The sequence below is a fragment of the Vigna radiata genome, unplaced genomic scaffold (assembly GCF_000741045.1).
Source record: "Vigna radiata var. radiata cultivar VC1973A unplaced genomic scaffold, Vradiata_ver6 scaffold_275, whole genome shotgun sequence".
NCBI lineage: Eukaryota > Viridiplantae > Streptophyta > Magnoliopsida > Fabales > Fabaceae > Vigna > Vigna radiata.
In genome coordinates, this window is record NW_014543809.1 from 264,517 (window position 1) to 292,104 (window position 27,588).

Consider the following 27,588-nt stretch of genomic DNA (forward strand, 5'->3'; position numbering starts at 1 on the left):
TTGTGAAATTGAAAAGGTGAAGATTCTTTTTAAGGACTTGGTTAATAAGTATAAAATGTACATGAAAGGTAAGAAGTCAATTTCTTCATGTCAAAATCCGAACATAAATGTAGGCTAAATTGTTTTTGGAAGAAAAGATGCTTGGATGAGAGATTTTGCAAAATATCAAATTGCAAAGAAAAATGAACCATTAAATTATAAGTTATAACTTGATTATTACTTGGAGGAACCAAAACTACCATATTCAGATGAAGAATTTGAAATTTTAATTTGGTGGAAGACTAATGGATTAAAATATCCAATCTTACAAATGATTGCAAGAGATTTTTTAGTCATTCCTATCTCAACAGTTGCTTTTCAGTCTTCTTTTCGTACTGATGATCGATTTCTTACTCCACATCGGAGTAGATTACACCCAGACACTTTAGAGGCATTGATGTGTGTTCAAGATTAACTATGGAGTGACATACAAGGTAATTAAATGAACAATTCAAATTACACACACACGGATATATATATATATATATAATAAATCATATGGCAGGCTGAAATGAGGATAAAAAGAGAACCCTTTTAGTATAACAAACTCAAGAACTCATTCCAAACACTGAAAAACACCTCAAATTATGCACTTGAAAGAAAACAAAAATTAAAGTCTGAATGTAAGCAAAATAGACCACTTTTTCCCTAAAGATAATGCTGAGGGAAAATTACAGATTGAGCTGAAATTGAAAATCAAAATATACATTCTAACAAGTCCTTTCCAAAACTCTAATTCTTCATTTGTATAAGTTTGGAAACAATCATGTTCACACTTTGTAGCTTATAAGAAAACCAGTAAAATTACGTTTTCCTTCGTTTTATGTTTTTTTAATCATCAATACTTTAGACATTTTAATTAAAAGATAGTAAACAACACAAATAATTGGGCCATAACTAGAATTTTAAATAATTATCCCCACCTCAAGTAATTGTTTCTATAATCCTATTATCTTTATGTTGAGTGAAGCAATTTAAATACATCGTCATCAAATGCCAACAAATGTGAAAAGATTATTTTACCAGTTCAAATAGAATGTACAAATGCATATATACTTAAAATATGGGAAGGTCATATTTACAGAGGGAATAGAGATTCGATCCCAACCCCAGCCACCTGCCTCCTAATTCTGAATGTAGTATTGATTCCAGCATTACGCCTGGCAATGACAATGCCTTTAATAATAGAAATGCGCCTCTTATTCTCAAGTGATTCCTGTTATACCAGATGTTATTAAATAAAAGATCATATCACTATCACAAACAAACACGAAGAAAAAAAAATGAATAAATATAAAGCATGTGAGCCCAAAAAATTAAGATCAAGCATATTACAAAGAAAGCATGTGAGCCAAAAAAAATCAATTAGGACCATCTTACCTTTAAAATTAAATGCGTTATTTGCTCGAGAGATTTTTCTGCATCAATCAATTCTCTGTGTCGGACAAAACACACAACGACTATGCGCTATCAACCAATTACAAGGTCAATATAATCAAAACAAAACAACACCAAGGTGGACATCTCGAAACAAAATTACGAAACACGCAGAGAGCAATTACGAAATAAAAACCCTTACTTCGAAGGGGTAAAGAACACGCAGCTAAACTTGCAGCATCAGCCACATCTACCTAGGTTAGCTCCTCCTACCTACACGGGTCGAATCACTGCTTGACCGGAACAAAGACAGAGGAATGAATGGTTGAATGAACGATGAATGGTTGAATGGTTGAATGAACGAAGAATGATAGAGAGTGAAGAAGAGAAGAAAAAAGGAAGAGAGTGAACGACAGTGTATTAGGTCGAACGAGACTAAGAGGGAAATGGGAAATGAGAGTGAGAGGGACGAACGTGGGAAGGACCGAGAGGGAAATGAAAAAAAAAATAAAAAAGAGAGATAATGGATTTTTAAATATCAGCCATAATACATTAAAAATTTTATGACAAGTGTCCACAAATACGTAGTAATAAGTTTTAAACGTATTTACATATCTGTCACCACGTTTTATATTATAACTGATACACAAAAGTACGTCATAATCTATCTTAAACTTATTTACAAGTTTGCCACCACGTTTCATATTATGACGGATATATAAAACTGTGTTATAATATGTCTTACTTTTATTACAATTCTGCCACTGGTCAACCTATTATGATGGATAATTTTTATCCATCATAATAAGACCGTCATAAAATGGTATTTTTCTACTAGTGAGAAAACGTTCTTTCTTCGATTCGATTTGAAGCGCGAGGGTTTGTAAGTGAAGAAGAACGGGTTGGAATCGATGGATTCGAAATGCAGAAGTCGCATTCTTGTTGAATATGTGTATTATGCATGATGAGTTTTATTATTTGGGTTATGTTTGATTCTCTCAAATCATCGTAATACTCCCCATAGGTGTGAAAAAATATTCCTGAACACAATTCAACAAATCAGACATAACCCAAATAATAAAACTCATCATGCATAATACACATATTCAACAAGAATGCGACTTCTGCATTTCGTTATCCATCGATTCCAACCCGCTGTTCTTCACCCACGAACCCTCGCGCTTCAAATCAAATCGAAGAAAGAACGCTTTCTTTTCTCTCACACGAACACGAACTCTAGTAATTTGGAGTCCCAATTTTTTTTCCCAAATCTCATTTGCATTTCTGAATTGTAAGGGGCTGTACTTAAATTTTTACATTTTCCTCATTTTGCCCTTTCCTAAGTTTGATTCCACATGCCACGTGAGATTAATGAATCCACTTATGTCACGTAATCCAAACTTAAACGACCGTATGTCCAATTTGACGACAGACCTCTAATTGCTTCAATTTTACAAAAAGAAAATGACCCAATTGAGACGCCGAAAAAAAAAATGACATATTTAAAATTATGGACTAAAATAAGGATACCGAGATATTAAACCTTATCAATTCGTTAATTTATACATGGTAGTGTACTGGCATTTATGCATTATTTGTTTAAAGTAACGTTTAGCTTTTAAAATAACATTTAACATGTTTATGTTTATTGGTTCATTTTAATAGATAAAAGTTACTAAACGATAAATTCATTCAATAACACCCGACCAAAATTTCACCAATAATTACTTTTATACTCAAATATAAAAACAGAATTACAGCTCAAGTTAGTTTTTCTTACTAAATACTTACTCGTACTTTGAGATAGAGAAAGAATGAGAAAAGAGAAGAGAAAGAAAGAAAAAGAAAAAGACAAGATACTGGCCCAAATGTCTCACATTTTCCACTTGTGTGTTCAGATGGTGTGGGTCTGGTGACAGCCAAGCCAACAATAATGTGTTGAATTGGTAATAATTGAGCTTACCCTCCGCCCACTCAATAAAGTAACCAATGGTCGAAAGCACATTGCCCTTTTCATAGTACAAAATATAATTGGTACAAGAGGAACCTTAGACAGAATTTATAAAATATTTTTTGTGTATATAAGATTATAAAACTTTGTAATTCAACAATGATGATTATTTATTTCTATTTTTAAGGTGTCACTAGAGACATGAAAATCAAAACTAAATGTATTTTGCATACATGTCTATTAGTTCCTATGCAGGCCTTTTCTAAGATTAAAAAAAAGTTATCTTTTTTTACTTTTGTACATTATATATAAAATATTACGACACCATTTCAAAATTAAAATTAAAATTTTGGGTTATAATAAAACAAGTTGGCCATAAAGATTAATTAAATATCTATCGGGATGTGGAATGTACATAATTTTAAAGCATTTTACAGTTTACTTTCGAAGTTTTAGTCGTCTCTATGGGGCTTTAGGTCAACATATCCGTTTCAAGGTTCTAAACTCTGGCAGGTATGTGCTGAACTCTTTCCGTGGCCTTCGGAGGAAACAGGTTCTCCGACGACTTTAACATACTTATGTTTACAGTTCAACATTTCATACTATACTTTCCTTATTCCGTAAAACACATAGTGGAATGTTTTATCTGATTCGTATTAGATGAATTTTGGAGTTGGAGGAAACAAAAGCTTTTAGGTTGACTTCACTCTTCTGATGAATTCTCTCATTTATAGCTTAAACCCAGTGGTTCTATATGAGTTTGTATAAATTTTGAATGATTCTTTCATCTATCATAAACTTATTCTCTACATTTCTCAATCTGGGTTGATCATATCTCCATTACTTTTCAAGTTTTTCTGTCTCTTCCTCTCTGTAAAAGCAAAGTATTTTTTTTATGACGGGGGGTTTTATTCTTGCCCCCTGATCAAAGTCTCTCTGGATAGGTTGTGCTGTTGACAATCATTTTTTTTTTCTTTTTTCTGGACTTATTTAGTTGTAATGTTAAGTATTTATATTTCTTCAATGGTGAGTGAGTTCATGGGAGAGTGGGTTGAAGGAGTTGACTCAATTTATCTCCTTCTATTTTAGAAAAACTTTTAAAAATCTAATTATAATCCAAAAGAAATTGGATCTGAAAACGGAACTTGCTTTAACAAATTTTAGAACTTCAGATTGAAAAGCATCTTTAGAAGAACAAAAATATACCTTTCTCTTCGCAGCTTCCTTAATAGTAAGAGCATACATAACCCTCTCATCATGTTTACTTATCCCTTAAAAATACACCCACAAGTGTAATTCTTAAAATATCGCGTAGGGAACACAACCCAAGTAAGGATTGAGTTGAAGAATATGAAATTTCACCAAAATCGTACATGTTTTTTTTGATTAATTGGTTAATATTGTTTAGTTTTATGTTTCAGTTATGTCTTCCAACGAAGAGGTAAAAATCCCTTTGAAATATTGGGTGGACGATAAAAGAAATCGTGTGATTGTAGCAGAAGCAAGTGGGGACTTCGTAGATGTTCTCTTCAGTTTCCTTAGCCTTCCATTGGGAACTATCATCCGCCTTTTGGACACCTTGGACCATGTAGAGCGTGTGAACACCTCTGAAAAACAGGGGCCTGACAACGGCTCTGAACAACAAGAAGGGCGCAACAACGCCTCTGAACAACTAGAAGGGGGCGTCAACGGCTCTGAGCAACTAGAAGCTCGCTCTGAACAACAAGAAGGACGTCAGAACACCTCTGAACAACAACAAAGGCGTGACAACACCTCTAAACAACAAGAAGGAACTGGTGGCATCAATAAGTTGTGCCAGAGTTTTAAGGATCGGTTGAGGCTTCGCAACAGATCTGAACAACAAGCACGACTTGGTTGCATCAACGAGCTGTACAAGAGTGTTCATAGTTTGGAGACTGATGTTTTCAGGAACAAGATCTGCCAGAAAATGTTGCATTCTCCGCGCAACCCCTTAGAGAGCTCTTGCCAGAGGCTAAAAGTGAAAGTGGATGATTCAGAACCCACACAGTATTTCATGTGTCATAACTGTGCAAAAAAAGGAAGTAATTTGTTGGTGAGTTCGTATTGTGGTGTAAAGTGCGACTGCGACTCATTGATGAGGAAAGAAATAGAACTGCTAGAAGAGACTGCTGGTGACGATGGCGTTTTTGTTAAAGGAAAGGCTATGTTCTTCATCTATGATAACTTGACAGTACGCCGAAGCTCTCCAAGTGAATTCATTAAACCTGGACAGAAAAAACTAAAAGAATATAAAGAAGACTTTCTTGACAGAGAAAAGGTAATATTTATGAGGAAAATGATTGTTTTGTGTCAAAAATTTTGGATGCACCATTTCTTTATTGTATTGTAAAAGTATAGATGCATGACTTTACCTTTCTGGTCTCACTTTGATAGTGTTAACTGTTATGAATTTGGTATAATCTTTTACTTATTTTCTTTCAGATACTTAAGATACTGAAGCAAGCATTAACCTCCAAAACCCCTCTTAGTGATGTATTATTGGGAAACACAACATCCAAGCGATCGGTCTCTTTCTCACGAGTTATTGGCTCAATTCATTCCAAACATTATTTAGAAATCAAGGTAATGGTGAGTAAATCAAAAAACAAGATTGAATTTGTTGAAGCAGATGGGGATTTTGTCGATTTTCTGGCCAGCTTCCTCACAACACCTCTTGGATATACTCTGAACCTTAAGAATAACAAACTGTCCTGCTGGCCTATACCACTTCTTGCATCTATTCTGAAGCTTAGGAATGGCAAATTGTCCTTGGGAAGCATTCGTAACTTGTACAAAAGTGTGAAGAATCTGGATCCATCGTGGTTCATAGAATCATCGAACAAATCCTTGCTGAATCCCAAGGTGGCTCCTTATTTTGGTTGTGAGAGAAATCCACTATCAAATTCAAGTCAAGATGACACCGCCAAATATTGGTATGGCCTTGGAGAAATGAAAAATGAGAAGGGTCGTATCATCTGTGAAAAGAGAATGATTTCAAAGAAACAGGATATGGTACAACAGCCCAAAGATATCAAAATGTTGGACCCAAGATCTTCAGATAGAAAAAAAAGTGATGGTGTGGGATTTATGAAGAGACCTTGTCTATTTGTTGTGTGGGATGATCTGAAATTGTCACCATTGACATCTACCAGTCTTCCAATTTCATTTAGTGGTTCGGATAATCTCCTGTCTACTGATTTGGAGGAACATCTGCTGAAAATCAATAAGGCAAAGGTAAATTTGACAATCCACTCTTGACGACTTGTTCTTTCGATATTGGTTTAAGAAAATCTGATTGATACTAATGGTTTTATTTAACATTTGTCTAATTATATAAATTTGGTCAGGCAATAAACCTGTTGAGGGCTTCTTTGACCTCTGACAAAGGTGCTTTTACTCGGAGCCTATCCTGCCTATTGTGGAAGTGGAGACTCCAAAGATTCATTCCATTATGGGGTTGGTTGAGAAACAAGAGAAACAAAAAGCGAGAGAAAAGAAAAAGACAAAAAAGTGAGAAATATATCAAGTTATTAAATGAAAAGAAAGAGAAAGAGAAAAAGAAACAAGAAATAAGTGCCGCAGAAACTAAAAAGAAGAAGGAAGAGATTAACAATAATAATTCAGTGCAGAAGCCAAAGGAAGAAGTCAAAGCCTAAACTTTAGGGTGATAAGTGATAAAGGTGACATAGAACAATGCTGCAATGTATTTTGGTGTAAGAAATAGTTGTGTTTAAGTGATTTGATGATCATTGAATATGCATATTTTCTTGTTTTTGGATGTCCTTATAATGTTCAATAATTCTACGAGTATAATTTTAGGTTGTGATATTAGTACAACTAGAAATCTATGAGGTAACATCTCTCTCTCAATGTTGGGAAGAGATAGAGATAATGGGTATGTTCATAATAATAGCTGTAATCATTGCATAGTTGAGTAGGGTGCCTCTATCTGTCACTTTGCATGGTATTGGTTGGTTATTTTAGAGGTGAATTAAGACTATCTACCATTATACAACATCAATTGAAAAGGCAACGGCAAGTGCAGTAAAAATAGGGTATTTTGGTAGCAGATATATATATATATATATATATATATATATATATATATATATATATATATATATATATATATATATATTTTTTTTTTTTTTTTTTTTCCAACATTATAAGCAAGTGCCATAATTTCTTTTTTTATTTTTCATTGTCTAACTAGCAAGAAATGCATTCCTATTGAACCATCTAGTATGTAAAGATAGTTCATTGTCACCCATTAGCAACTTTAGACACTCCTTTGAAATCTTTATAGTACCGATGAACCTTGATTCACAAACTCATAAGATCAAACATAATCAATAAAAGATTTCTCTTGAGCTTTGGAACACACTTCACATATTGTGCATAGAAAAAGTGGTAAAAGAGTAGGAAAATGATACTTTCACATTACAAGACAGAATTACATTTATTTGACATTAAAAAAAATAATACTTAAATTGTGTTTATATTGTTTTTTAATTTAAAATTATAATATATATTTTTATACTGTTAAAAAGAAGTGTCAAATGAATTTATTTTTAAAGAGGTGTCAAATCAATGTAATTTTTTCTTCTATTGTGTGAGTATCACCACTCAAAATAGTAGTATATTGATCTTCATCAGTATGTGATTCTAGACGCGTAATAAGTGACCAGTAATAAAAATACTTGAACATGTGCAAACCTCGTAGTTTCAATGATCTTACCAGGGACGGGAAAATTTAAGCTCTAGACTTGGATATGAGTTTATTGGAAAAATAAAACAACAATAATTAATATATATATATATATAAATATATATATATATATATATATAAATATATATATATATATATANATATATATATATATATATATATATAAATATATATATATATATATATAAATATATATATATATATATATATATATAAATATATATATAAAGAGATTGGTAAAGCCTGATAAATGTTTGATAAAATAATAAAATATAACATAAAAATTGCATGAGTTTATTAAATAGCCTTCGGTTTTCGAAAAATCGAAGTGTATTAAAACGCGATGACAAAGCTATAATTTTGTAGACACTATATGCTTTGGTTTCAGAGGAATCATTGTCTAAGGAAATATATTGTCTCGATTATTGAGAGGACCGAGGTAGAAAATACTGCTCACCTACTTCAAATCAAGCTTTTGACCTGACAAATTTCTAAAGATAGGTCTATTGTCTCAGTTCTTTGACGAATCGAGGCAGAAACCCCACCTGCAGAGCAGACCTTTCAACCTTCAAAGGGGAATACATTGGGATTCTAAGGCACCCGATGCCTAAAGAGGGTCTATTGTTTGTTAAGTATTGATTGTAGGAGCGTCCTAAGACTTCTTGGAGAATTAAGATCATACATTTGGGTGAAACCATCAAGATTCTTGCAAGACAGTTAAGTTGATACATTGTTGATCAATTATGCACTTCTGGTGTATTCTTTGAGAATTAGTGTCCATATTGCAATCAAGAGGATTGTGTTCCTATTGTTGTGAGCTAGGAGGAGAACCTTTGTGTTTTGCATTGAGAGTTGGGATTGCTCTCAAGATGTACAAAAAGTTGGGATTACTTTCTGGGTTTGTGAGATTGTGAGGTTTTCACATCTTGTATTGTAAGTGATATTGAGTGGGAAAGGAGAGTGCATTGAGAGGGGATATCTCTGTATTCTTGCTTGTATACTCTATATTGTAGTGGATCCCTTCAACTAAGGTCGTTGAAGGAAGATTGGATATTAATTCATATAAATCAAGAAAACTATGTATACTTTATCAGTATAAATCTTTGTGTTGATCTTTCTCTCTCTCTTTTTTATTGTTGATTCATATACCCATCATAATTATTTGAAGAAAACTTAAAGATTTTGCAAAGCTTTTTAAAAGAACAATTTTTTAAGCAAAACCTAATTCACTCCTCCTCTTCGCTTGAGATACAAGGCATCACTTTTTCTACAATTTCATTGTTAAAAACATTAAAATTAGAGCTAGATCATACGCGTATAAGGATAAAAAACGTTCTTTGAGATCGACAAGTAGATCAACATGAGGCAATGTAGATCTGAGATTTTTCACCATGCAGCACTAAAATTGGGGATGGAGATCTGAATTAGAACCCTAGGAGTTGTTATCGAGAAGCTGCTTCACTCCCAACGACCACTGCTTGCTCTTCACTCCAGAGGCAACGCACTCGCAGGCGAGGTGGAAGCTACGCTCGCAGTCGTCGCACACGACGTGGTGGTGGCGGCTCCCGACAGTGGCGGGGCAAGGCTTAGAGCAGGCAGTGCAAGGAGCGAGGCCACCGCTTGGGAGGGTAGTGGGGGCTTGCGGCGACAGCCCAGAGTTCTCATGATAAGTGAGGACGACGTCGGTGAAAGAGTCTGGTAGGGTTTCGACGAACAAGGAAGAAGGCGAAGGGATCTCGTTAAGGTCGATTCCAAGGCCTAAGCGAGTGTCCTGGTAGTGGTTGTTGTGTTGTGGTTGCGCCAGAAGACATCGAAGGAAGGAAGTGAGATTGAAGCATAGAGAAGAGAGAGAAACAAGAAAAAGAAAAGATGGGAGAGGAAGACGCTCTTGCGTGAGAAGAAGAATACTCCAAAAAATATCAAAGAATACTAACTCGATTATCTGCTTAGCCGATGTCTAAAGTGTTCGAAATGCCTCGATTCTGAAGCAACTGAGGTAATAGAAGCTTTTCTGTATCAGTTTGCCTTGAACTGAGGCCTATAAGATCATTGAAACTATAAAAATGTCACCGAATTTTCTTATGTTTCGATTTTATGAAAACCAAAACGTATTATCCTTGTTAGAATCCTGGTTTTGCACTAATGATCTTTACTTTCGTATTTTTATTTATTTTCTAGAATTTAGATTTATCCTATTAAAAATTAATTATTTTCAATTATTATTTCAAAGTTCTTTAATCTTAATCAAGAAATAATAATAGTTGCACTCAAATCAACACAAATTTCTATTTTATTACTTATATGATTACATTTTGTCAATATTTTAACATAGCACTGTTGTACTTGTATATCATTGTAAATGGATTACAGGAGTTGACCTAGCCATAGATGAATTTGAATATACGATTACCGAATGATTCCAGTCTGACTGAGCATGTGATCACAGTAAAATAAGGTATATGATTGAAGATGGATACAATAACCATCTTAGAATAAATTAGACGTTTACTCAGTAATATATTAAGTATGGAAGGTGGCCTTGTGTAACAATCAGAAGTTGTTCTAATCATAATCAAATAAAAGGAGTTAGATCTACTGCTGTTTAAACTAAGGCAACATGTTTTGCCAAAATTCATTGTGTCAACTGCATTATGTTTGATTATTCAACTTTCCAATTGCATAAGCACATGTAGTAGTGTATAAAAATGACCACAATAAATGGTTAAAATTCAACGCAGTATTGGTTGGCTATTACCCGACTGTATCATGTGAACACTACAAGTGGCAAATAATCTGATAGATATATGATGAAATATATCATAGATACATGACATGCATGTTTAGACATTGTTAGGAATAACAATGTCGTGAAAATCTAACCGTTTAATATAAATGAAAAAATTGAGTCCGTATGTTAAAAGTTATATTAAAAGTTTATCAAGAAAGAAGTACTACGTCCTCAATTTTTCTCTAATCATGCACGTAAAAATAGTTGCACTAATTATTATTTTTTTACTCTAAAGAAGGGAACATGAAAAACGTAGTATCCGGGTAAAGCATGTGGTTATATAGTTGAAATAATTAACTTTTTTTTTGTATACTTTTTTCAACTTGAAAAAAAAATCTAAAGTATTGATTTAATGATTAATTAACATGCGCCGTTTTTTCTTTGTAATGGCAGACGTATAATAAAAATTACTCACTCACATTTCGATCCACTAATTATTTTCAAGGCTACAAATGTTTTAAACAAGTTGAGTATGATAACCTAAAACATATTAGCATAAAAATAAAGAACCCTAGATCAATTATCAACACAATTATTATACATATTATTTTTGCCTGAATTCATTTATAAGACTCGTAAAACGTATATCAATGCTCTCGAACTTGTGAAACCTTCTCAAAGAAGAGTATTAACACTTTTGTTCATACTTCCCCATTTCTTTCTCATATGCTTTCACTATATTCTCTTCCAATTCCAATAACAGAGGTATGTTTTGTAGTTTATATAAATTTCAATCTACCAATCAATATATGGGCTCGTTTTTTTTTTATTAAGATTTTAAGAAATTTGATTCATACAAAGATGGATATTGCGTACAAATTTTGGTTCTTTTTAACTGTCGTAGCTTTACAAAGATTATGAAGTTACCAAAATATAATTTGAAGTTTTACATTGCGCAGGTCTAACGAACACAAAAGGGGAAAAGAAATGGAAAATGGAGCTTGATGGTGATGAAAGAGAGATTTCTTATTCTTAATTAGTTCGTCTCACACTCAAGGTAAGATTCTTAATGAAACGTTAAATCATTTTATTATCAAATAAATAGAAAATTTATTTGAATCTTCTATTTAATTGTTTTAAAAATTGGACTGGTCATTATATTAGATTCATATTCAATGGTTCAATTAAACTACAACCAACAGATGTAAAAAAATTTGAAAGTTGAAGTATCATTTTCCAAAAGATTTATATATGTTTAGCCAATGTGTAATTAATTAATTTTGAATAAAGAATTAAACAACATCAATTCGATAAAGTTTGAGGAAAACGATAATTCCAAACTCAAATTATTCAAAATGATTAATTAGCCTACCTTGTTAAAGAAGGTTTCTACTTGTTTGAGTAAAAAGTTTAAAATTTTCTTTGTGACCTTCCTTGCCTAAGTGAGATTTGTGTCTCGTAAAAGGTAAAGTTAGCTTAAGCAAATCTTGTCCTTTGAAAATTTTACTTGCTTTGCTCGTTTAATCTTCACTCGTCTACTTCAAGAGTTAATTCAAACTAAATTCTAATTAATAACACATGCTTACAAATTTTTGAAACCATTAAATATCTAAATTGAAAGAAGCAAATATAATTGCCAAATAAATTAAGCATGAAGTACAATTATCATTTAAGTCGACAACTCTTAACACAAAAATATATTCTGTATTTATTGAAGGTAGTCAAGAATTTCATGCGCACTGCATGATAATTAAGTTTTTTAATAAATAATAAATAAAACAATTGCAAACAACTCCCAACTGAATTAGTAGATGAATACTTAATATTTTAAGAAAATAAAAGCTATAATTTGTTCTTAGTACTCAAAATCAATAGAAAAGGTGAAAAAATAAATAATGCGTAGAGAACTAAAAACCCACCTTGTACAACTTATATATATAATAAGAATCCAAGATGAGTTCTTTGGGGCCTATTGCCAAAATTGCCGAAGGAGATGTTATATGTCTTTTTATAATTTTTTAAAATATTTCTTTGTATACAATATTTTTAGTTGTATTAGTTATATTTCTATCTTCATCTAAGATCACTAAGATATAGTTAACTACGTGTAAAAAATTGAACACCGAAGATATAATCCAACTTTTGAAAGCGATTGAACATAACTCTTATTTATTATGATGACAAAATATAAAAATATCAATTATATTAATATATTTATTAGTATGCTACATTAATTAAATTTTGACTGTATATATTAATTATTAAAACCTAGGTAGGGAGACACAAATTTTGAGTGCAATAAACTTATTTTTAATCTTTAATTTAACAATTCGCTTGAAGATCAAAATCTTAAATGTGTCTGACATTAGTCTCTCTCTCTCTTATATATATATATATATATATATATATATATATATATATATATATATATATATATATATATATATATATGTTCAATTTGATGCTTAGATCCCCTGTATTGATCTAAAATTTTGATAATTATTTCTTTTACTGTTGGCCCGTAAATGTATAAGTTGTTTGAGTTTGAATAGTACACTATTTTTTTTATAGCTTACTCTTTTACTTTAGTGTTAATTATAGTTGGTACATAAACAAATAGCACTGCAAGCCTAGGAGATAATTTTGGAAACATTTAGGATGATGTTGTCATATATATTCATATATAATCTATGAATCACAAATTGAGGTAATCGAATTCCAATAACAGAGGTGTTTTGTAGCTTATATATCGACTCATTTTTTTTTAAGATTATAATTAAAAAAATTGACCCATACAAAGATGGATATTACTTAACAATTTTTTTGGATCTTTAATTCAAGTGTGAGCAGGAGTAACTTGTAAACGAGGGGAATGTTGAGTAAGGGAAAGAGAATGCAATGGTGAGGCAGACGCGTATAAAGGAGAAAAGAAATGGAAAATGGTTGATGGTGATGAATAAGAGGTTTCTTATTCTTAGTTTGTCTAACACTCAAGGTAAGAGTTGTAAATTACCACTTATACGCTATATATATGTCTTTTAATGGATCCATTGCTCAAATGATACTGTTTTTAGCTGAATTAAGGGCCGGTTAGTGTAAAATTTAGTTAATATGAAATAGTAATCATTTTATCATTTCATATTTTTGAAGTTAATTTGAAGTATAATATTAAACATAAAATAGAACATTAAATCATTTTAACATCTAATAAAGAGAAAAAAAAAATATTTTGATTGTATTAAAACCTCGATTAATATTAATATAATAATAATAATGTTAGAAAACTAAAATATCGTAATTGAAATTAAAAAGAACATATATTCTATAGATTTCACCACTTAAAATACAAATGGAAAAGAAAGTATGTATTAATTTAGATTACTTGTGAGGTTGAAGGGTGTTGTGAGCCAACGTCCAGGTGGCACAGTGAGTTGGCCGCCACCCTTATTTGTCAACTTGGAAATGATCCTAACACCTTTCTCAAACACTCACTGTTGAGAGTAACGTCGTCACCAACGCCACCATACTCAGTCAAACAAAAAACCATCGATCGCAGTTTCGGCGACGACTACACCGGAGCACTACCTAGCACTAGAAAGTCATTGATCGTGTTCCTGTGTTAGACGAAAAGTGAGGCCAGCGCTGCAACCCGCAGGAACGCGAAGAGGGTCTTGTGAGAAGCGAAAGGTGACGTTTGGGGTTGAGGAGGAATCACCCGAGAACCACTCAAGTACCCGAGGAGGAGCCCTCGTGCCCTTGTGCCTCCACCGCAAGAACAAGAATGACCACTGCGCCTTTTGCCCCCGCCGCGTCTCCGACGCGCCTCCCTCTCGGCGATGCAAAAGAGAAAACCCTCTTTGTGCTGATACAAACGCCCCCTTAATTTAGGTTATCTGATACAAGCCCACTTGAAATTAGAAAATAGAAAAAGAAAATAAAACCTGTTTGTGTTGTGGAGGATGAAGAAAGCTCGTGGAGAAGGAAGAAGAAAGCTCTTGAGGCTCGAGGAGGAAGAAAAAACACTGTTCGCGTGGCGTGAGAAGAATTTCTTGGTAGGACAAACTTTTATGCCTCAGTCAACCGAGGTAGTAAGCCATTATGTCAGGTGCACACAATCTGACTTTGCAGAAAGGACATGTGATCTCAGCATGGTTATATGCCTTGGTTGTTTACTTAACCGAGGAAATACACACCTTATGCTTCGGTTCTCTTGAACCGAGTCATATAACCTCTTTTTTACTAGTGTTTTATGCTTCGATTGCTGACTTAACCGAGGTAGTACACCTATCACACTTCGGTTCCTTTTGAACCGAGGCATATAACTTCCTTAAAACTACGAAATGTCACCGCGCTTTTATATGCTTCGGTTTCAGTAAAACCGAGGAGTATATAGCGCGTTAAAAGAGTTTTTTTTACTAGTGGTGTGCAAAAAGTTTGCCTGAACTCCCCGCTTACTTGGCCTTTGCTCCCAGGTCTGCTTCTATACATTGAGTTTTAACAAGAGTTCTTCCTTGGCCATGTACATCCATATAGTTGCGATCATCAATGGTTGAATATCACTTATATTTCCAATAAGTCCAATAAGTGTTAAAAAAGTTTGTTCAATTAAAAAACAAGGCCATTTTACAGTTGACTCCCATATGCAGAAAGTTTGCGTGAACTCCCCACTTATTTGGCCTTTGTTCCCAGGTCTATTTCTGCACGTTGAGTTTTAACAAGAATTCTTCCTTGGTCATGTACATCCATATACTTGTGATCATCAATGGTTGAACATCACTTCTATATCCAATAAACGGTGGAACAATGGTGGAGCAGTGCCAGAATCTGTTTTGTTGATTGATAAACGGAGACGCACTTCCGATAAAGGGTGGGAAGACATTGGAAATCGAGGATTACTTTACGGGACTAGTTTTTCGGGGGCTGAGCACGTTCCAATCGGCGGCGCAGCAGCGGAATGTCCTCTGGTAACCGTGGAACGACACAGCTTTGGCAAGTGACAGTGGAAACTCCGTCGAGCTCTTCTCGCTGACGTGGGTGCTTCTCTCTCTAGGGTTTTCAATCCAAAATCTTGAATACGATTTTTAAATACTAAAGTGAAACGTGCTCTTCAAATCCCCTCTGCATTTAATATCCACATCATTTATTATTTTTTATTTATTTTACATGTAGACCACCCATAACACGACACGTGGCGATGTCAAAAAATTGTCAAATTCTGAGTGTCAAAATATCATTGGTGAAACTCTCTTTGGCATCTTCCATGAAGCTTCGGTTATGAGCATAAATTTCCATATTGGTGTTTATGCTGCAACGAGAAGGCAGAGCCTCCACCGCTGTTCTTGGTTCGCCTGGCCTACACCGTTTTTTCGTCGGCGATCTCCTCCGACTAATATACCATGTGATCCTTCGATGTCTCTTTCACCATTCGAAGGTCATGATCACTTAAAAACGAATCTGACGCTTATGATAACATATCCAAGTTTTCTATTGATGATTCTTCGTCTGAAATTTTTCGCCTGCTGATGCAGCATTTTGCAGTTGTTAGAGTTTATTGACTCGGTTTCTTCTTTGAGCGATACAAAATACACCTGGTTGTTCATTTTCATTGATTTTTTTCTTGGCATTGCCTCCCCAAATAGTAGTAGCCTCATCCACAAACACAAGTGTTCCAACTGTAGTAGCAACTTTCCTGAATCACTCTCATCATTCCATACTGATTGCTGTAGTCCTCTGCATCTTGCCCATTATTCTCACATAACACTTAACTTGTCAAAGACACAATTAATTCAAAAATAGTGGCCAACCATTCGTTGGTTTCCTCGATCGTTTTCCCCACGTCTCTGCCCTTTTCACCTGTTATGAGGATTAAATTATCCCTGAGGCATCTCGTTCTCAGAAACCCAACCGTTTGTAGAATGAAAATCTCCTTAATAGTGTGTTCGTTTGTGTCGATGGCGTTATTCACGCTGATAAGCGAAGATGGAATTGCGAGATTTGGTGCGTTGGACTTAATTTGAGGATGAATGTAAGTAAAGATTTGAGCGATGAGGGAGATTTAGAATCTTCCTAGTTTACTTGGATTTGTAGTGATTTAAAATGAAATGTCTAAATAACCCTTATATTTACTCCACAAAATTAAAGTTCTAAAGTGTGGAGATTGCAGGTGGAACCGATTCCGGAGTCAACATATTTGATTCCAACTCTGCAATACGAAACACAATGCAAGAGTATTTGATTCCACTACCTGCATATTCCATTCCAGTAAATGGTTTATTCAATTCCAAAATACATATTCGGTTTTAAAAATATATTATTCAGTTTTATGTTCACCTAAAAATTGTAATTCCATATCAAACAATGAAAAGAGTTAATAATAATAATAATAATAATAATAATAATAATAATAATAATTTGTAGTACACTACCATGTATAAATGTTAATGAAGGTGTAATGTATTAAATGCATATATGAATAGTATTTTCTTGTTTGTTATGTTGGATTCTTTTTATATGCACAGATAGGAATGACAACGAGTCGGATCGAACACGGATATTGTTTACTCTGTAACTCGACCTGCATGACAAAATTGTATCCACTACTAGCTGGATACCTGATGAGTCAATATTTTCTTAATTTCACTTAGTTTATTGTACTAGATTTAATTAGGTAATTGTGCTTGAATGTCCATAAATTTCCTAGTTTCACTAATTGTGCTTAATTTGACCAGAAATTCTGATTTTAATTAATTTGAATTATTTGAAGCTAATTATTTTCACTATTAATTGCAGGAGAATTTTTGGAAATATATTTTAGGACTTCAAGAGGGAAAAAACGTCAACAACTACTCTTCACATACGAGTTTTATACTTAATTAGAGTGTAAATTCATTTTTTAGGGATTTTTGGTAAGATTTGGAACATTAGGCTCAGTTTTGGTCATTTTTGGTGAAGCCCAATTGTGGAGGCTGATTCACTTACCTAGGATTGAGTGCCAAAATGAAGGCATAGACCCTAGACACACATTCATTCCATATTTTACGTTTCTAGATTCTAAGGAGAGCTCACATGGAGGTTCATTCTTATTTTATGTTCTCTTTTGTTGTGAACTCGTTTTCTATTTAATGAAGTTCGTTTTTGCACCTTAGTTTCTTCTCCATTTTTGTTTTTTTTTTTGTTTTTGCTTGGCATTTTCGTTTGGGTTCCTCTTCTACTTTCGTTTTCACATGATAAATTGGAATTTGGTATTTTGTTTTCTTCATTGTTTTCGTTCTAATTTGGTTTCTGAATTGTGTTTTTGGATTGTGTTTCAGTTTAGGGTTTCATTTCGTTTTAGGGTTTTTGTTTCTGGGTTTTTAACTTTGCAATGGGTTCGTTTTGTAATGCTTCAATTATGTTTTGAATCTGTTTCGAATCTATTTCAGTTGCATTTTTATTGTTCCAGTTTCGTTTGTGCATTGAAGTTCGTTTTTTAGGGCGTTGTGCGTTTTCCAGTTTTGTTTTGCAGCGTTGATGATGAATTCCATTGTGTTTTAGAGTTTTAGATATGTTTCGGTTGCTCATTAGTGATTTTGCAGCGTTTTCCTTGAGATTCTGTGCTATTATTGTGATTCTTCTACTGTCACTTTGTATTTAATCTGTTATGCACTTACGTTTAGGACACGCTTAATGGTGTAATCTGGGTTGGTTATCACTTAGTTAGTTAATTTGTTCGGTGCAGGGGCTGATTAAATTGATGCAATTCGTTTGCTTAATTCGTCTGAGGAAAACCCAATTAACCATCGCTTAGTTGATTGATTGGTATTTGAATAGGGTGAGGGTAGCGTTAATTGGAAGTGTTGTAACCGAGCTAATGACCAACTTGTCTTTCCATTGTGTTGAATTTCGTGTTTTAGTTTGTCTAATATATTAAATGCATATATGAATAGTATTTTCTTATTTGTTTTGTTGGGTTCTTTTTATATGTACAAATAGGAATGGTAACGGGTCAGGTCGGACACGGATAGTTCTTTTCCTACAATCCGACCTGCATGACAAAATTGAACCCACTACCTACTGGATATCCTCATAAAAAAATCTGCATATTTTTTTCAAGCCACGGATACCCGTATTCAACCTGCGAATATTTTAAAAAGAATTATTTTATAAGTTTTCAAATTAAATTGCAAAAAAAAAAAAATACAAATAATATTTAAAACATATATCCAAATAAAGTCAATGATAAGTAAAAAGAACAAAGAAGTTAAAACATATATTCAAATTAATACAAATTAGTAGTAAAGCATATATCAAAATACAAGTAATTTTAAAAATAATTCTTCTAAAAATAACACTCCAAGATCTCTGTTTCTTCTCCCTTATCTTCAGTTTGACCACTTAATTCCTGAAACAAATAAAGTCATCAATCAATGACAAAGTGACACTATTAATAAAAATAGATTAAAATATTATAAACAAAATTACTAACATCATCATCCATTATCTCCTCTAGTATTGTATTAAGCTTCATATTATCCACTTTCAATTTTGAAGATCATGAAAAAGGAAAATAAATTCATTTGTCATAGTCAATCATCTGAATGAATATAAAAATGTAATTTGAATTGTTCATTTAATTACCTTGTATGTCAGTCCATAGTCAATCTTGAACACACATCAATACCTCTAAAGTGTCTGGGTGTAATTTGCTCCAATGTGGAGTAAGAAATCGACTACCAGTACTAAAAGAAGACTCAGAAGCAACTGTTGAGATAAGAATGGCTAGAAAATCTCTTGCAATCATTTTTAAGATTGGATATTTTAATACTGTGATCTAGTTCATCTTTTTCCTCTCTCCCCTTCTTCTTTTTCCTTTATTTTGTTTTTCAATCCACAAAAATGAACAGATTATAGTCGAATGTTACACAGATTCATACAATTTTATGCACAAAATTTCATCGTTCCACTTTTATTCACTATCCCGCTTGGGCTTCAAATCCATCACTGTCCAACGATGATGCACGGTGGTGACATGGCGGTAGTGCATGACACAGCGGTAGTGCATGGCACAACTACAGTGCACCTGGCTTGGATGCGCCCTTGCATGAAGAACAGAACCGTGATCCCTCCCTTGCACGTGTTAGAGAATAAGAAGATGAAACGAAAAATTCCAACGAGAATGAAGGCAACAACAATAGCGTGAGAGGGGAGACAAGATCTACGACGACTATGACTTGTGTGCCAGGATGCACAAGTAGAGAGATTGGGCATGAAGATGAAGGTGCTAGGAGTGAGCATGTGGAGGAGGCGCGAGAGGGGAGAAAGTGAAGAAAGAGAAAGTCGGGGAAGAAATGTTATGTGCTTTGTGATGAAAAATTAGGTTAAACATGGATTTAGGTTTAACTCATAAAATTAAAGTCTTGTTTTATTTGAAAAGACTTAAAAGATTAATTTAAGTTGATAAAAAACTTAACAGATACAAAAATTAAGTTTTTTTTTTATATTTTAACAAATTTAAAATCAAAATTTAAGTCTATTATCAAATTAACAGACTTAAAATATAAATTTTTATTTACAAAAGTGTCACTACATATTTATCAAATATGTTATTGTAAAAACAAACTTAAATTAAAAGACTTAAAAAGTCTATTTTGTACAAGTGATTTTGTTTGTGTTTACTAATTTTTTTATTCTTATTTCTGTTAAGTATGTTTGTTTTACTTGTATTGTTGTTATTATTTCTATTCTATTTATTGAATTTGCATTAGAATTAGAAATGTGTTTCTTGTCCGATTTTTTTATTTTAGTACTTTTTAATTCATGAATTTGGAGAGTTTTTTTTTTCATATATCTTAAGAAAAAACTAAATTTTTTGCTTAGATTAAATTATAAAATTATTAAGCAGGTTAGGATTTAACCTTTTGTTAAATAATGAAGATAAAATCTCTAACAAAATAAACAATAAATACAAATTATACTTGAAAAATTATGTGAAAGTTAAATAAAATTCATTACGTCAATTTAACAGATAATTTTACATTTAAAAAGGAAAACTCCAAAACAAAAGCTTTATTCTTAAGTTTATTTTCAGATCCCAATCTCTTATATCGCCCTAAAGGAACATAATATAACATGGGGTTAAATATGTTTTTGATCTCTTAATTTTCAGTGAAAATTAGAATTAATTCCTCTTCAAAAGTTTGGCCTAATTTAGTCCCCAACTTTAGAAATGTATGAATTTAGTCCTTTTAACTAAATTTTGTTAGATTTATTTGATGTTTCAAGCATGTTTTATGATAGTATTTGGGTTGTTTGCACTGTTTGACACATTTTTACTTCAATGTTAACTGATAAACGTGTTTGAAACATTAAATAAAGTTAACAAAATTTGGTTAAAAGGACTAAATTCATACATTTCTAAAATTGGGGGACTAAATTAGGATCAAAGTTTAGAAAAGAGACTAATTCCAATTTTTACTAAAAGTTAAGGAACAAAAACATATTTAACCCTATAACATGTTAGAGAATGGTTAATAACACATAATACCTATATATATAAATTTATTTTTTAAAAAAAATATATAAAACGAGTTGTGGAACAATGGTACTAGTTTAAACATTGTCTATTAACAATTCATGATGCGAGTGTAATCATTCTTTTCTAAGAAACCAGGTCACGATCATCCCCTCCCAAACATTTTTATATTCATCTTTAAGTAATATTTTCTTTACTATATTTCAAATTCAACACCTCTTAATGAACAATAATTATCGATAATAACTATCATCAACATCAACACAGAATCTGAAAATATAATTCAATAGTATTAGTATTACCAATTATTATAGTTATGCATGAATATGATGCAAGTTGAGGGAAAATAGAAAATTTATTCAATATTTCATTGTAATAAATAGTATTTATTGTTAACCACACATTATCTATTATTAAATTGTAGAATAATTTCAAAATTATATTTTAATGATGGTTGGATATTTTCCTTTTACATTTTAAAGGATTTGAACCAAAAACAGTGAAAACGATTTATTCCGTGGCATTAGAAAATTGAAGAGAATGATAAAGACATATAAAAACAGTAAGGTAGGATAACACTGCCATGGATCAGTGCCCCATCCCCTTATCTCGGCCACTCTCCCATCTTTATCCACAACTTTTTAGAAAAACAGAACTTCATATATATGTCTAACAGCGAATTTGAAATTGCTAGCAGTTAAAGAGTACGCAGCATTTTCAGTGTGTGCTCTACAAACTACTAAGAAAAATCTTGGTACTGACTACAATTAGGGGTGGACAAATCGAATTGAAACGCTTAATATTCGAATAGACTTTTCAAGTTGATAATGCTTTTTGAGTGATCTCAAACTTTGCAATTGTTATCATGTCAAAAAAAAAAAATCTTGATACTTTTTATGTACAAAGAATTTACTTGTTACTAATATAACCTAACTCGCGTTGTTCTTTAGATAGGTGAATTCTTATAGATCCATCCTCCAAAAGAACCGGATATGATAATTTTTCATCATCCGACTCGAGCACTAATCAAAATTTTCAACTGTATCTATAGAATAAAATAGAAAAAAACTGTACTTCACTGCTAAAAACTGAACTACGAACTGAACTGAACTATTAACTAAATTGTAAACTATACTAACTGAAATATTAACTGAACTGTAAACTCCACTAACTAAACTAAACTATTAACTGAATTGTAAATTACACTGAACTATTAACTAAATTGTAAACAACACTAATTTTAACTAAACTACAATATAAACTGAACTGAACTAGTAACTATACTAATTTTAAACTGAATTGTACTAATTTTTAAACTAAATAGTATAACAATACATGTTCTTTTTAATTGAAATTTATTTTAATATTTATTTTATTTTATTCATAAGTGTCTAAAAATTGTTTTTTAAAAACTGAACCATAAGATAGTATACTAAACTTTACTAGAAATAGATAAGTTATTTTGAATACAATATAGTACAGTTAACTGTGCAGTACAGTACAGATCAGTTATATTTACCCAGCCCTAACTACAATGACAAACTCATATGAATAAGAAAAATTGCAATACTCAGTATATATGAAATATAAACAAAAAGTTAGGTTTCGTCTAACATTGCAATTCCAGTCAAGTATCAAACTCAACGATTAAGTAATTTAAGACTCGTTAAATGTTAAAGGGATTAAGTAATTTAAGACTCGTTAAATGTTGAAGGGTAAGACATGAGATGAAAGATAACATTGACAGAAATAGTTTTCCATGGTTATATGCTGATGACGTAAGTGAAAAAGGGAGAATTACCAGCTCATCATTCTTGCTCACTAAATCCATCTACCGTCAACCTTTATCCCACGGACATGGCAGATTTTAGGCCAAATTTTACGGTCCTTTACGTGGCATCGTTTTTGCAGCAAGGGACACTCATATATGATTAAATTTACTAGAGAGACGGGCAGTCTTTCTCCTGCGATATTCTCCAGCTTTTTGCAATTTCCAATTTCTAATGTTTGCAGGGATGCGAGATGGAGAAGGCCCTTGCAGTCCAACGTATCAAGACTGGAGAAACCACTTAGATACAGAGACGTAAGGGAGGGAGTCAACAATCTCTCCATTGGGAAGGCGTTGATGCCATCACATGGGCCAGAAACTTCGAGAGAGGTAACCATGTCAATCGATATCCATCCTGAGCTGATCAGTAGTTTCTCACAATTCTTGATCTTAACTGTTGTCAAGTTAGGTGGCATACCTCCTTCAGGAAAACACTCAATTTGTTGGCAGTTGGATATGTTAAGATATTCCATCTTTGGGAGAAGAGTTCCCATCTGATGCGGCAATGACTTCAACTTGGCACAATCTTTAACANTGAAANAAGTNAAATTGGGCGCAGAAAATCCTTCTCCTGGGAATGATACAAAGTTGGGGCAGTCCCGAATCTTAAAAGAATTCAGACTCTTCAACGACTCTGACCCTAAGAGCAGAAGAGATTCTAGATTTTCACACTTTTCGATTGTAAGACCGGTGAGATTTGGAAAGAAAGCCGCTGGGAAAGACTTTAGTGAATCACAACTATTATTTATTGANAGGNATTCCAGTAATTCATGTTTATGTAGCACCGGGAAGCTCAGTTTGTTTAAGCCCCTGATATCCAGAGTTTTCAGTGATGAAGGAAGACGATCACCTGGAAAAGATATGGCTGACGAACAATCAATTAATGTCAACTCTTTCAGGCAAGTAGGTGGAATGTCAGTGATGGCCTCCATCATGGACTCCACCATTGGCCTTCCTGATATTTTTATAGATTCCAACGATTGAGGAAACGCATGTAACCCCACTTTGTTGTTTTCATATATCTTTAATGTTCGAAGGGCGGGAGCCCTTGGGAATGAAGAGACAACAAGAAGCTGGCAACTTTTAATCTTGAGTGTTTGCAGACTTGGAAGGTGATTTGGCAAATCTCCCTTCAGTTTGGGACAATTATTTATCTCAAGATCCTTAAGAACAGGAAAAGCTTTTGAATCAACCGAACTCCACATCTCCCAACAAGGCATATTTAAAATGTATAGAGATTCAAGGGAGGGAAAGGGTGCCATAGATGAACAATCTTCCTTCTTATAAAAGCCTGCATCAATAGTCTTCACCGAATTCATCTCTGAAATAAGGATGTGCTTGAGAGACGGTAGTCGCCCAAGTGAAGGAAGCATGCAACAATTGTTACAATTTTGTAAATACAGATATTTCATGTAGCGGTAAGAAAAATTGTCCATCCATTTGGGAAAACTATTTCCTTTATAACCCTTTATTGAAAGGGATTTCAGGTCTTGGTGAGGTTGTAACTTGCCGAGTACATCTAATTCAATTTGAAAGTCGATGCTACTATCGTTACATAAAGACCATTGCAACTCTAAAGAATTAATGTATTTCTTATCCATTATCCTGGCTTCTAATGCTTCTTCACCATTAGTAACATTTTCTAATTTCTCAATAGAAACCCAGCCATGGAGATTTGGGAATCCTCCCAGTTCTTTGATGCTATTCTCTTTATGCTTGCCCACAATATATAAATCCAAGTTCTGTAATTGATTGAGTTTCCCCATTCTTTTAGGCATCTCTTTTATGGAACTATCACGAATTTCAAGATGACGCAAGTTTTCGAGATTTTGCATGGCACTAGGCAACTTAGTCAGCCTAAAGCAACAAAACAACTTCAAAGTTTGTAGATTATACAAATTGCACAATGACTCTGGCAGAGTTTCTATACCTGTAAAACTGAGATCTAGATAACGTAAATGGATCAATTCACCTATTGAATCAGGCAGAACAAGCTGACATTGTAAGTGAGAAAATGATAAAACTCTCAAGTACTTGAGCATTGACACTATAATAGATACTGTATTTCTGTTTTTGAAGGGAGAATACTCAAATTCGGTCGGCAAAAAAGTTCTCGAAAATTTCACCATGTCAAGAACTTCAGTATCCGAGACCGAATCACTGAATCTTGTAAACGACAAATGGCGAGTCTTTCTATCAATTTTGGTTTCTTTTCCATGTTCATCTCTGAAATAGAATTCCCCGCCCAGGAATGTTGCTAGATCATGCATCAGGTCATGCATCACAAAATAATTACCCCAATCCCGAGAACTTGAACATTGAAAAAACGATCTCGAAACCAAATCGTCAAAATACTCGTGACCAACCTGTTCTAAAGTCTTTCCCTTTTTTGATACTTTTACAAGATCTTCAGCCATCCACAGCAGGATCAGTTCATCTTTTTGAAATTCGTAATCCTTGGGNTACAATGAACAATAAACAAAGCACCGTTTTAATTGTGGAGGGAGATAATTATAACTAATTCTGAGTGCTGGAATAATCTTANACTGATTTTCGGGAAGTTCCCAAATGTCACTTTCAAGTACATTATTCCAATCCTCGATTTTGTGCTTTCTTCTCAACATTCCTCCCAGAGACTGTGCAGCTAAAGGCAAGCCATTACACTTTTTAACAATTTCCTTTCCAATCTTTTCTAGAGTCTCTCTATTCTCACGGTCTTCTGAGAGGGGTAACGCATGGCTTGAAAACACCAACCAACAATCTTCATTTGACAATTTGTTTAGATGATACACTTTAACATAATGAAAAGGGACTACAGCCGCTACCCTTTCATTGCGGGTTGTCACAATAACTTTGCTTCCACTAATTCCACTTAAAAATGGTTTTGTAAGACTACTCCAGGTATCACAATCCTCGATCCAAACGTCATCCAAGACAATCAAGAATTTTTTACCTTTGAGTTTCTCCAACAAGTCAAGTTGAATCAAGTTTAGATCACTCAATTTACAAGGCTTTTGAGTAATTTCCTCCAGCATAGTTTTTGTGACTTTAACAATATCAAATATATCAGAAACACAAATCCATGCCTTCCATTTGAATATCTCGTTCAACTTGCCATCGTTATAAATAGATCGGGTCAAAGTTGTTTTTCCAACCCCACCCATGCCTACAATAGGGATTACAGACACTTCTTCACCACCACTGCTATCCTCTAACACCAACTTCATTATGGCCTCCTTGTCTTCATCCCTACCGTACATACCATATCTATCTTCCAGAGATGTTGTCGGAGCATTCCATGGTTGACTGTTCTCCACCGCAATCTCCTTCAAATCGAGACTCTCCTTTTGTTTTAAAATATCATCTAATCTTTCAACAATGTCTTCCAACTTACTAACATTAACAACCAACCTTGTTCCTTTTGAAAAGGTGAGGAAAGGAATTGCTTACCTCCTTTTGAGTAGCAGCTTTGGTATAAACTTCGTCAAGTAAGTCATCAGCCCGGTAGACAACATCATTGAGAAGATCGAGCCATTNTTTAACATTGGAGTCGGTGATTTGTCTCTTCTCAGCATCAGCAAGCACAACTTTAACTACAAGCAGCTGGCTCTTCATCTTTTGAAGCAATTTGTCAGGCTTTTTTCCACGGATGAAGTTGACAAGCTCAGGGGAAGCCAGCCGGTCAAAAAGAACATCAATGAAAGCAGAAAGGAGTGCACCACCTACAACAGCTAATGCCATGATCTCAACAACAAACAAGTGATTATTTCTCAGAAAGGAAAGGAATCGGTTGCAGTAATTTGGTGGGTTCTTGACGGATGAGATTAGAAAGGAAAGAAATTTCAGTCAACCCTCTTCACTTTAAGTTGCGTAGCTATGTGAAATACCTACCCTCAAAATTAATCGTCAGATATATATATTAGTTCAAAATTGGATGGTAGAGATTGATGGTGCCTAATGTTGGTGGTGTCGCTCTTTGAAAGATAAGGTTCATGTTTCAATGCTTTTTTAACGTGGAATCACAGAGAATGTACCCACCATCTAAATCCACCATGGTTATATTAATTAAAAAATCAATGGTTGAGNTTGAATAAGTTGATTTGAATTAATTAAAAAGATATTCAGTATATCTTCTTTTTCATTCTTTTAGTGTTTATGAAAAAAATTATGAAACAGAGTAATAATGTTTGTAACGGCCAACTATTGCTGATGACACAATGTATGTAGCCATTATCGACTAACAATGTGAAAGATATAGCAAATTAAATACGATATGTCAAAGACAAAACTTTGGAGGATGGAGAACTTGCTTGGCATGTTTTGTTTAGGAGCCTGGGGACTGAGGTGACACTATAGTTTCTTTAGGCACTATGGTATTTTAACAACTTGTTTTAATAATTTTTTA

The 27,588-nt window shown here is 33.4% G+C and overlaps 1 protein-coding gene and 1 pseudogene across 4 annotated transcripts; one reads left to right on the forward strand and one right to left on the reverse strand.

The window, feature by feature from the left end:
• Positions 1-3,771: 3,771 nt before the first annotated feature.
• Positions 3,772-7,336, forward strand: LOC106754870. 4 transcript variants are annotated; one of them, XM_022778092.1, is made up of 5 exons: positions 3,772-3,880; positions 4,789-5,016; positions 5,047-5,666; positions 5,831-6,622; positions 6,736-7,336. In XM_022778092.1, the coding sequence occupies exons 2-5, from the start codon at positions 4,791-4,793 to the stop codon at positions 7,042-7,044; spliced, it is 1,947 nt and encodes a 648-aa protein (XP_022633813.1). In that variant the 5' UTR covers positions 3,772-3,880; positions 4,789-4,790; the 3' UTR covers positions 7,045-7,336. The 4 variants fall into 4 exon arrangements, with proteins under 4 accessions (XP_022633813.1, XP_022633811.1, XP_014492425.1 ...); XM_022778090.1 differs by having other exon boundaries at positions 4,789-5,666; XM_014636939.2 differs by having other exon boundaries at positions 3,831-3,920; positions 4,789-5,666.
• A 15,685-nt stretch (positions 7,337-23,021) lies between these two features.
• On the reverse strand, positions 23,022-27,268 carry LOC106754883 (annotated as a pseudogene).
• Between the last annotated feature and the right edge of the window lie 320 nt (positions 27,269-27,588).

Bases quoted from the DNA above. Each gene is read 5' to 3' on its own strand.
- LOC106754870 (XM_022778090.1), top strand. From the start codon at position 4,791: ATGTCTTCCAACGAAGAGGTAAAAATCCCTTTGAAATATTGGGTGGAC. The intron at 5,667-5,830 runs GTAATATTTATG...ATTTTCTTTCAG, and splicing joins ACTTTCTTGACAGAGAAAAG to ATACTTAAGATACTGAAGCA. The intron at 6,623-6,735 runs GTAAATTTGACA...AAATTTGGTCAG, and splicing joins TGAAAATCAATAAGGCAAAG to GCAATAAACCTGTTGAGGGC.